General features: G+C 42.3%; 1 protein-coding gene across 6 annotated transcripts in view; it reads left to right on the forward strand.

The window, feature by feature from the left end:
- Positions 1–12,389, forward strand: part of PIBF1 (progesterone immunomodulatory binding factor 1) — a 171,834-nt gene that overhangs the window by 131,198 nt on the left and 28,247 nt on the right. For 5 of the 6 annotated variants that reach the window (XM_073346575.1, XM_073346585.1, XM_073346613.1 and 2 more), the window contains 2 exons: positions 2,450–2,580; positions 7,138–7,222. The exons of the other annotated variant lie outside the window; for it this stretch is intronic. In XM_073346575.1, the coding sequence (XP_073202676.1) occupies positions 2,450–2,580; positions 7,138–7,222 (216 nt within the window). The remainder of the gene's footprint in view (positions 1–2,449; positions 2,581–7,137; positions 7,223–12,389) is intronic. 6 annotated transcript variants of the gene reach the window in all.

Here is a 12,389-nt window from a genome sequence, read left to right on the forward strand (position 1 = left end):
GGCCTTTCATCTTTCTAACAATATCTTATAATGGGGAATTTGAAGGCTGTACTTGACATGGTACATGTGAAAAAGAATGAAATGAATGTTCTACATTGGAAGCTGATACATAGAAGTTAAAAGAAAGACTAGTTACAAAGAAAAAATGTTGGTAAATGCAATATTTTTACACTTGAAAGAAGTGTGAGAATGCACTTCAGTTAATGTTTGAATACCACTTTGAAAACGTAGAACACAGTATAAATAGCTAAGTGTTATTTTAGCAAATCAGTTTCATAAGATGGCAAAAGGAAAACATACTTGTAAGTGATCACCCTTTAATAAATCCATACTTAGTATCTCTTGCTCCAAGTTATATGTCTTTAGAAATTAATTTAAAATTTACATCCATTTTAAATTAACCTACAAAGGATTTACTTTTTTGTGTTTATTCACAGAAGTGTAATCAGAAATGAAAAGCCACTTAATGGATTCTTTGCACATTTAAGAGATGTTAAGACTTATAGGCCTCTCTGCTCTGTCAAATTTAGAACCTGCAATTTACCACCAGCACAGCTCAAAACCATTGCTATCTCCTGTCATCTGCTCCATTGGTGGATTATGTGTCCCTCATTTGCCAAAGCAAATTGAGACACAGGGGCTTGTCTTAATTAAAATATGTATCATGTCTAAACATGATAGTGGAGAGTTATCTGACAGTACTGGCTATGAATCGCCAGTCAGAGTAGACCAGGGCATGATATGTCCTGTATCATGTTAATGATTCAATTGTCTAGTGAAGGCAAGGCGGTATTATGGGGTAGGAAACCCTGATAACGACAGTATTATTGGAGACTTTTCTAGTTCTGAACTATGAATTATCATGATTTATCATCGAAGTGTAAAGTGGATCTGGTTCTCCATTGCCTTACACTTTGTGCAGTTATTCGTGCTTGTGCAAAGTTGGTGTAAAATGCTAGAAAATCAGAAAGGTAATGTTTTGTACTCTGATTGCATATGTCGAATGACTATCCAAGGTGCAAAGTCAATATAGAGTCATGCCCAATATATCTAGTAGATGCTACCAGGGACTAGCGAAATATTCTAGTCTCACTTTTATAAAGGTATCTCACATGCTGTTTCCTATAGTATTGATTGTAGTGCTTTTCCAAATAGACTATATGAATTAACTTACATTTTATTACTATATTGTGATTATAAATCATGACTATAGGTGAATTATTGCAGTATAATAATGATCCAGTCGTATAACCAGCTATTGGAGCATATTAATTTAAAAACTGACAATTCATGCAAGTATATGGTACAAAAGCTTTATTGTAATGAAATACCTTTAATAAATGATATTGAAAGCCTGCAGATGGGCTTTTCTCCCATCATCTTCTGTTTCAAAAGTCTTAAAATATTTGAATATTGTGGGATTCAGAAATTTAGTGAGTAAATATTTAGAATGAAAGACTGTTCATCAATTATAGTTTCTAATTTAGCATGTTAGTTACAAACGGAAAATCTGTTTGGTGTAATATACACTGCAATTTATTAAACTAAACTAGAAAGATTTACTTTGTGAAACAGGGATTTTGTTTTTATAAAATGTATTAACTATAAAGAAGAAAACCACAAGTTGTAGGTGTTAGCATTTCGTGGACTAACCTGAAATGCAACTATTGGAAAAATACAGTTGAACTGATGTGTGATTCTTGAGTACTTTCCTATGCTAATTTTCCACTTGAGGCACACCTATCACCAACAACTTACTTGGAATTTTTGACTAATTCTGTGTGACATGATTTATTATTTATCTGTATTGAGGTAGCATCTTGAAGCCATAATCAAGAATTATGTCCTTGTGCTAGGTGCTGTACACATGCATTTGATAAAAAGCATTACCCGTCCCAAAAAGTTTGCAATCTTAGAAGATGACAAAAGCCCAACAGATGGATAAAACAAATGGGGAGGGAAGGGAGGAGTCATCAATATAAACAAGATAGCTGAAGTCATGTTTACAGATAAGATCATCCAAAGATAGGGCTTAGAGAAAAGGAAAGGAAAAAAAGACAGAGCCCTTGAGGACCCCACCAAATGAGACTGAATACAAACTATGGAGTCATGAAAGCCGGGGAAGACAAGTGCTCAAGAAGAGGGGTGTGTCAGTGGTGTCAAAGAAAGCCAAGATATTGAGGAAGATGAAGTGGAGAAAAGACTCTGAGACTTGAACGGTAGGAGGCCATTAAAAATTCTGGTGACAACAGTTTCAGTGGAGTATAGAGGTCAGAAATTAGATTCAAATGGATCTAGAATCAAATTAGAGGAGAGGAGCAGTTGTGGATTAAAGGGAATTGGCACCATGGTTTGAGGGGTTTTTATTGTCAGATTATCCGTTTTATATGATCATAATGTGGTGTACTACTTTATAATTTTAAAATAAATACATTTTTTCTTTTGTCAGCTTCACAGAGCCAATTCTTTGTTGAGTCAAGTACAACAGCCATACAAGTACCTCATTGAGTCTGTACAACAGAGAGATTCTCAGATACATTTACAGAAAGAACATATTGCACAACTTCAGAAAGATGTCAGGTAAATACCAAAAAATGTTGTGTATGTCATTTTTATATTTATCTGCATCCCAACTTAGAAAATAATATTACTGTCATAACATTTGAGACTTTGCCACTGCATCATTCTCTAAACCAGTTTTACATACTGCAGTTCTTGCATCCAGGTTTTTCCTGTCTCACAGAGCTGGAGAGAGACAATAGGGAAAGAGTTGGATTTAAAGAGGAGCTTGGAGTTGGGGAGAGATGGTGGGAAGAAAAGGAAGATCATGGGAGCATAGAGGAACAAACCAGACTTCATATGGAATCAGGGAAATAGTTTGGAGCCAGAGAGAGATTATATGATGGAGCTGTCCTTTGAGCTGGGAGAGGTGTAATCTGAGGCATAAATAGAAGACAAGTCCCAGAGTTCATTTCTGAAGCAAAGTTAAAATTTTAACTATCCAGTAGTTATATAGTAACTACTTAAGAGATGCATACATTCACACCACTGTGAAACAACCACTGTCAATAAAAGTCTTCCCCTTCAGACTATACAGCACTGGGAATGCAGAACTGGGACTTGGCTATAGTGGCAGCATACCTCTTTAGATGACAGGGAATGAATATGTATCCACACGTGGATGGTTGTTTGATTTGGAGGAATCTCTGGAAAGAAAGTACAGTTGAGTGGAATGCATGTGTATAACCACTTGAAGAGGAACCATCTGTTTCAAACGCTAGATATGCAGATAAACTGGATAGAAAACCACCCCAGATGTCCCCAATGAAAGGTGATATCCCACAGCTTTCATTGGGGATATCTCTGATTCAATAGAAGTCAATATTTTCCTTCCAGAGGAAAGCGTTTTTTTGACGTTTTCCCAAGCTCCTCTTGAAACAGAAACCTCAAAAGTTAATGCACTTTTTTGACAAACCTCATCACCTCTTTCACGCATGTGACATTTTATGCGCAAATGTAGATGAAACCATTAAAAACTGGGTGTGACTTCATACACAGCATGAATGCATTTTTGACTCTTGTTCTGAAAGTTCAAAAGTCTCTCAAGTGGTGGATATAAAAGGGCAATTTGCTTAAGGGAGTCTTTTTCAATCTGCATCTCTATCACCAATAGTTATCATAGATGCCTCCAATCTTGGTTGAGGAGCTCATTTCTGATATTCCTTGACTGAAGACTAAATAAATGTGTTAAAACTTAATTCATTGGCTGATGGGTGTTTGTGGGGTCCCAGTTGTAGGGATTTGGGACCTAAGGTAATTGTCCTCAACCAGATTAGAAAGAAACCACTAGCAGTGATGAAAGTTTGGCCATGTGAGCCCAAGATTTAGAGCCTTTTCCAGCTGGGATGCAGAAATGATTGGCATGTTGGATGCTGTGATTTGGAGTGCCAAGTCAGCACTTTTGTTAATGATAATGAAGAAAGATAAGCTCCTTCCCAAAATTGACCTTGGAAGGCTTCCTGCTCTCTGATATTTTTTGGTAGTTACTATTATGCATGTTAATAAAGTTGTCTCTGATAGCTCCACTTTTCCACTAATTTAATTTGTGTGTATCTTATCTGCTATATTTGCAGTAGTGTACATTTTTTCCCCTTTACTCCAACAATGGATGAACACCAAGAAAAAAGCTGTTCTAAATCTGGAAATTGGCACTTTCTGACAATTCTGTATTCACAGTACTGACTGAAGACTGAGGTCTGGTCTACACTAGAGTTAGGTCAACATAACCATAAGGCAATTTACGTCAACGTAACTATGTAAGCGTCTACACTAGAATGGTGCTCCCACCGACGTAAGTCATAGAATCATCGAAGATTAGGGTTGGAAGAGACTTCAGGAGGTCATCTAGTCCAACCCCCTACTCAAAGCAGGACCAACCCCAACTAAATCATCCCAGCCAGGGCTTTGTCAAGCCGGGCCTTAAAAACCTCCAAGGATGGAGACTGCATCACCTCCCTAGGTAACCCATTCCAGTATCTACCTTTTTCCAATCGTCCGGGACTACACTAGTCGCCCACCACATCAACCTAATAACTCCATCTCTTCAAAAGGTGTAACACTTAGGTCGATGTAGTTAGGGAAATATATTACTTACATCACGTGTTGGCTGTCAGCCTTGCACAGGGCTCACAACGCAGAGTCCCCCTGCCGGGACTGACAGCCTGGAGCCCTGCTGCCACCTCCCAGTTAGGGATTGGGCAGGAGTGGAGGGACAGCCTGAGCCTGGCTCCTTCCCGGTGCGGGATTGAGGATCGGGGTCAGGGGAGCCTGAGCCCAGCTGCCTCCTGGTGAGAGATGGGGAACGGGATTTAATTGCTGCAGTGTTTGTAGGTTGACCTAACTTATGTGAACTTAATTTTGTAGACAAACCTTGAGTTAACAAAACAAAATCAAACAGCACAGTTTCATCTTTAAATTTGCTCATAAGCAAAAATTAGAACACTGCTATAGCTTCACTTTATGGAGCAATCATGGTTTGTTGATTCAGAAGGGAAAGAAGCAGTATAACTGGAATATATTTAATTCAGCGGATGAAACTGAACTTCAGACATGAGCTTCTGACTAATAATTAACAGTGAAGTATACTCTTGCACAATATACTGTAAAGGTATACAAGGAACTTCATATTATGGTTTCTTTAAGTTTGTGAGTCATGCACAAGAACTCCAACTCTAAAATGTTGGTTTCTGCTGTTTATAAAATACATAAGTCCAAGAAAAACTAAAGTATCACTGAGTAACAAGATATGCATATAGAAAGAACACTGAGTTCAGCAGCTTCAGTATGTGTTAAAAATGACAGAGGATAAAAGTACTGCTTAAATTAAAAATGTATAATTAAAATAGTTTAAAATATAGTGAGACTTTGAAAACATAGCTTAAGCAGTATGAATCAAGTTGCAGGACACTTCCTGGGAAAGTAATGACTGCCTGGAAGGAGCTGGTGGCCCTAAAGCGCAATCAAGGGCTATTTACTTGAACAGGTTGTTAATTCCCAGGAAGTACCCAAATCCAAAATCGATGTTGCTGTTCTAAAATGGAAAAAGTCATAGGTATATGGCCATTTTTAAAAAATGTATGATGCAGTTGATTGATCATTTCTATAAAATTTATATCCTGAACATTAAACATTTGGTGTGCTTGCATCATATCTAAATATTCCATTCAGTTTATAATGTGTTTCCTTCTTAGACTGTTTCTGCGTTCATAATCTGTTTTTACTGCTATATGACTAATCATTTTACTGTGGTATTGATTTCAAGTTTAACCTGTTGTGAAGATTATTTGGTTTGGTCATGTGATGCTCACATCAGTCCCCTTTTTCTGAATTATTGGGACTATGGAAACAAAATTGGGCAAGAACATATACAAATCTTATGGGTCTGTCAATCTGGCATTTATTCCTGGAGTCTGACGCTAAAGCTGAATATGGAAATACATTTAATTAAACTGGAAAAGAACATAAGAATGGCCATACTGAGTCAGACCAAAGGTCCATCCAGCCCAGTATCCTCTCTACCGACAGTGGCCAATGCCAGGTGCCCCAGAGGGAGTGAACCTAACAGGTAATGATCGAGTGATCTCTCTCCTGCCATCCATCTCCACCCTCTGACAAACAGAGGCAAGGACCACCATTCCTTTACCCATCTTGGCTAATAGCTATTAATAGACTTAACTGCCATTAATTTATCCAGTTCTCTTTTAAACCCTGTTATAGTAGCCTTCACAACCTCCTCCAGAGTAGCTGCCTAGAATCAGAATTTGTAGAGAAAAATTGTTTTACAAGTTAATACAATGATGTAAGCTAACAAAAGGAAGCACAATTAAAGTTAAGCATGACACTGGGTCTTTAATACATCCCATTGTTTCAAAGTTATATGCTTGTTCAAGATAAACCTGAGATTATGGATGCTACCATAGTACTAAATAATATGTGGCAAAAATAATTTTTTTACTACTTCTGCAGAGACCACAAAGCTAAGAGGGTGCAAGTTGGACTCTCATGCATCATCAACAGAATTTATAAAAATCCAATTACATGGCCATCAGTTACACCAGCGCAAATCCAGTGGAGGCAAAAATTACACAGCAGAGTTTGAGGATATAACATGGTTTGCCAAACCTTTACTACTGGTGATGATGCATAAGAATGAGAGAACACCTCAGGTTCAGGTTCGAGGGCTAGAAGTAAACAAATCTATTTTTGCTTGTAAAATTGAGATAAATTTATCTAGAAGTTACTGACACAATAAAAATAGAATTCTGTGATGCCAGTTCTAAAGAGAAGAATCACACTTTAAATCAAATCAGGGTTGTTTTGTTTTTTTACTGTGGTGTTGTATGTAAATGAATCAATGATCTTCAATTCTGTTATTTGATTAAAGCAAGCATTCACATATACCCGTCTTTTCAGATGCATTAACAACCTACAATTTTTGAATAAAGGATTATTTTATACAATTGCTTGAGCACATTCATTGTTGCCAGTATTTAGCTTTAAAAATGCATGTTTCAACCAGACAAGATTAGAAGAGATTATCTGTTGCTAGTACTGTATTTCTTATCCTCTTTCTACCAGCCTTTTAAATAAAGAAAAGACAGCTTTGCTCCGTGTCAAGAATCAAATGGGAGCAGATTTGGAAAGACTTCTAAATCATCGTGAGGTAATCTTCCTATTTTAGCATAACTTTAGCATGGATGTTTTTCTGCAGTTAAAACTTGGGAAAGTAATATTTTATATTCTATAGATTTTAGAAATCTATAGGCAGTGTGTCAGCTGCGCACTTAGAAAAGGGAGTTCTGGTTTCTACTCCCAACTCTGCCATCTTACTCACTGTGTGATGCTGGGCAATACACTTACTCTTTCTGTCTCTGAGTTTCCTCACTTGTAAAGTAGTTATATTATTACTTACCTGCCTTACAGGAGTGTTGTCAGTTTAATTGTTGATAAAGTGCTTTGGGGTTCTTTGATGAAAGATGGTATAAAATGCAACATATTATTTTATACTGTATTTAAGAGTCCATTGTACATTAGTTCTCAAAAATGCCAGTAGCTTACTCTTAGTAAATTTATTGGAAGCATTCTTTTAGGATGCATAACTTTTCTTAGTAAAGATTGCAAAGTTGTGATGCATATGCAGTAAAAATGTGCAAATAGAAAATACACACATTTTATGTAGTATCCTTACTATACAGTATTACACAATGCTTTCATAGAGAGATTATTCATTCTGTCATCTAAAATATTGTTACTATAATAGGAACTTTTTAAACATGAGTTTATGGAAGCAGTACTAGGCACCTAAAGGTAAAAGTAGTTCAACAGATTATGAAGAAATACTTTGAACTTTTAAACTAGATTTTTACATTAAGGTAAGTGCCAGAAATTCTCTTATTAAAAGTAAAATTTGTGAGGCAATGATAAATAGACATCTCAGGGCTTCAACTGTGCCAGTGCCTGGAAGGGGGGTGATATCCTTGATGCTGTCCCACTTTCTGTGGATGAATAAACACTGGTCTCATCCATTGCACTTGCTAAACTTGAAACAATACTTGATATGGAATAGGGGTCCCATCTCTGGATTTTTCTGATAGCTCTAAATAGGGAGGTCAATTATCAGCTGGTAGTTTAGTAACAACATACTGCAGATCACAAGCTTTTTTTTTTTCTTCTTCTTCTTTTTTGGCAGAGGCCCCAGTCCTGCAATGGTGGGGTCCATGCAAATGAACCCCTACACTCATATACAAGTTCCTGTAGTCAGTAGAGCTCTATGCAGATATAAAGATCTGCTTATGTGGAGCTCAATGCAGGAGTGGGCTCAGAAAGCAATCAAAGGCAAAAATAAGCTAATAGCTTAGACTTGGGGTATGAAAAGTTGGCCTGAAATCTGAATGAAATTAAAACTCTCCCTAAAGAAAGATGAGGTTTTAGTAGCAGTACCAAAATAACTTTTGTGGTAGAAAAGTGCTGTGTTTCCACAGCACTGAATCAGCCATGAGAATTCTAACTGGATTTGAAAAAGGGGAGGAACATGGAGACGACAACTATCACCACCCAACACAGCAACAAGGCAGCATCGTCGTTCTGCTGTTCTGTTCTTCGAGTGATTGCTCATGTGTATTCCACAATAGGTGTGCATACTCGCCACGTGCACCGGTGCCAGAAGTTTTTCCCCTAGTCGTACCATAGGGGGGAGTGTCCCAGTGACCCCTGGAGTGGCGCCTCCATGGCGTAGTATAAGGGGAGCTGCGCGCTTCCCCCACCCTCTGTTCTGCCAGTGGAGGTGCGTCGGAACTACTCTGCTCCAGCTTTGCTGTAGCTCATCCCCAGAACTTCTTGTTTGTTCAGTGTTAGTACCTGCAGTTAGTTAGCTGTTTAGTTAGTTCAGTTCGTTAGAGCGCCTGGGCCGGGGCATGCCCCGTGCCCCGGTTTTAGGTCGTGCGACACTTGTAGGTAATCTAGTCCAAGGAGTGACCCACATGCGGACTGTCTGTGCTGTTAGGGAGAAGCCCATATCAGCAATCGTTGCAAGATTTGCAAGTCGTTTAAGCCTCGGACCAAGAGAGAAAGGGACTTTAGGCTCCTGGCCATTCTGATGGAGTCAGTGCTGACCCTGACTCTGGCACGCCGTCCAAGCCAGCAGCGGGCACTGCGGTGTCGGTGCCCGGCAACCCTCCAGCGTCATCGACCAGTCGGCACCACTCCCCATCCATAGGGCACGCCAAGAAAGCCAGAAAGATGCTTCTTCGCAGTGGCACCAAGGTAAACCTGGGACAGAGGCTAGACCCATATTGGGCAGTCCTCGATCCCCACCAGCCTCTAGGCCTCCGACTCACGTAGAGCAGAGTAGCCCGGTCCCTTCAGAGCAGGCCTCCCCGGATGTCCGGATGCCCGCCACTCCAGAGGCCCTGCAGGCAGCCTGGGATGTTACATCCATGCCAGTACCAGGAGCACTGCCAATGTCAGCTCCACAATCCAGGGGCAAGCCGTCGCTGGGATCTCCGCAGTCGCCCCTGGCTCGGTACCGGTCTCGATCCAGGGAATGTTCCCAACACTGTTCGCTACCCAGCGACTGTTGAGGGCAAAGTCCACGTGGATTGTCCTCGACTCCACCAGACTGTCTGGTTGGGTTCCATCTGACCGAGACACTCGGCACTGCTCCATCTCGAGGAGTGAATGCCAATGGGACCGAGGCAGACATCACCAAAGGTCCTTGTCTCGGAGGGGTTATCACAGCCGGTCACGGCACAAACATAGACGTTGTTCCTGCTCAGAATCCTGCTCCAAGACCCATCAAGGCGTCACCTCTGCAGTCCCGGGTGTCAATTGCTGGCGTCTCGCCATCTCGGATCTGCCCATCAGAGCCAATCACAGAGCAGCTATTACCGATGGTACTGCTCCCCCATGTCAGGATCGCGGTCCCGTGGTTGGCGTCGCTCCCAGCACCACTGCTCCTCCCGGTCTGGGGACAGCGGCAGGTCGTACATCAGCCCAGCCTCCATTCATAGTCATTCATCGATGAGCCAGGCCGAACAACCAGCTCCGCCTGTGCCGCAGCAGGTGCAGAGGCACCGGGCCCCGTGGCCAGCCCAACGGTACCAGTGGGCACTGTGGCCCCTGACGCAGTCCCCAGTGAGGGCTTGCTTGGTGGCTGGAGCCTCAGAAGGACCATTGGCTTCCATCTCCAGACCTCTGAAGAAGGAGTCAGTGAGACGTACATCCTCAGCACCGTGCCTGGAGACCGACCAGGTGGTGGACCCTCCGGTGCCGGCAGACACCTAGAGTACCGCACTGGCCTCCTCGCCCTCCCTGGATGAGGCGATTACAGGCCCACCCCCTCCGTCCCGCAGGAGGACTTTAGGGCCCACCAAGAATTCTTAAAAAGGGTGGCATCAAGCCTCCATCTCCAGTCAGAGGAGATGGAGGAGCCCTCAGACTCCCTGTTTAACATACTGTCTTCTTCGGCACTGGGCAGGGTAGCCTTGTTTCTCCATGAAGGGGTGGCAGAAATTTCAAATGCCCTGTGGCAAACACCAGCTTTGTTGGCCCTCATCTCTAAGAGGGCAGAACGCAAGTACTTTGTACCCGCCAAAGGGCACAAGTACTTATGCACCCGCCCAGCGCCCAACTCCCTGGTGGTCGAGTCGGTCAACCACAGGGAATGGCAGGGCTGGCCAGCCCTTTACCCAAAAAATAAAGATTCACGGAGGTTGGACTCTTTTGGAAGACAAATGTATTTGTCCTCGAGCTTTCAGTTCCGAGTGGCAAACCACCAGGCTCTCCTGGGCCGGTATGAGTTCAATCTGTGGGGCTCCCTGCCCAGGTTCGAGGATTCCCTTCAGGAGCGCGATAGGAAGGAGTTCAAGGTGCTGGTGGAGGAGGGTACAGCAGCTGCCAGGGCAAGCCTGCAGGTGGCTTCTGATGCGAAAGACACGGCTGCGAGGTCTATGGCCTCTGCTGTGTCCATGAGAAGAGCATCATGGCTCCTGCTCTCCGGGCTGTCCAGTGAGGCACAAACCGCCATGCAGGATCTCCCATTGATGGCAAAGCTCTGTTTGCGGAACAAACACATACAAAGCTGCATGGCACGAAAGACTCCCGCATGACCCTCCAGACCCTGGGTCTCTATGTTCCAGCTCTGGTTAAATCTAAGTTCAAGCCATAGTACCCTCAGGTGACCCACCCAAAATACGAGACCACCTATGAGAAGTTGTCAATGTTCCTCCCCCACTCTGAACTCTAGGGTACAGATGTGGGGACCTGCATGAAAACCTCCTAAGCTGACTTTTATCAGCTTAGGTTAAAACTTCCCCAAGGTACAAATTAATTTTATCTGTTGTCCTTGGAATTACCACTGCCACCACCAAACTCTAACTGGGTTTACTGGGAAACGTAGTTTGGACACGTCTTTCCCCCCAAAATCCCCCCAACCCTTGCACCCCACTTCCTGGGAAAGGTTTGGTAAAAATCTTCACCAATTTGCATAGGTGACCACAGACCCAAACCCTTGGATCTGAGAACAATGAAAAAGCATTCAGTTTTCTTACAAGAAGACTTTCAATAGAAATAAAAGTAAACAAGAGTAAAGGAATCACCCCTGTAAAATCAGGATGGTAGCTACCTTACAGGGTAATTAGATTCAAAACATAGAGAATCCCTCTAGGCAAAACCTTAAGTTACAAAAAAAACACACAGACAGAAATAGTCATTCTATTCAGCACAATTCTTTTCTCAGCCATTTAAAGAAATCATAATCTAACGCATACCTAGCTAGATTACTTACTAAAAGTTCTAAGACTCCATTCCTGTTCTATCCCCGGCAAAGCAGCATACCGACAGAGAGAAACAGACCCTTTGTTTCTCTCCCTCCTCCCAGCTTTTGAAAGTATCTTGTCTCCTCATTGGTCATTTTGGTCAGGTGCCAGCGAGGTTACCTTTAGCTTCTTAACCCTTTACAGGTGAGAGGATTTTTCCTCTGGCCAGAAGGGATTTTAAAGGGGTTTACCCTTCCCTTTATATTTATGACAGAAGTCTATGGACTATAAGAGGCACTCTCAGAGGCAGTCTCGGCCTGCCCCCCAGCCTGGGTCCTCCAAGGGCAGGAAGGCGGGGAAAAGGTAGTTTTGACGGGGGCGCCCTGCCAGTTCTCACCAGGGATCCACCCTCAATAAAGCTCCCCTTCTCCAATCAGTTGTGTGCTTTCCTCCCAGAGTGGTTGCAGCTGACCTCAGACCGGTGGGTCCTCAACGCATCTCCCAGGGCTACACATTCCAGTTTACTTCCTCCCTGCCCAACCATCCACCGCCCACGTCCCTCCTGGGGCGACGGGC

The sequence above is a fragment of the Lepidochelys kempii genome, chromosome 1, assembly GCF_965140285.1.
Source record: "Lepidochelys kempii isolate rLepKem1 chromosome 1, rLepKem1.hap1, whole genome shotgun sequence".
NCBI classification, from domain to species: Eukaryota; Metazoa; Chordata; order Testudines; family Cheloniidae; genus Lepidochelys; species Lepidochelys kempii.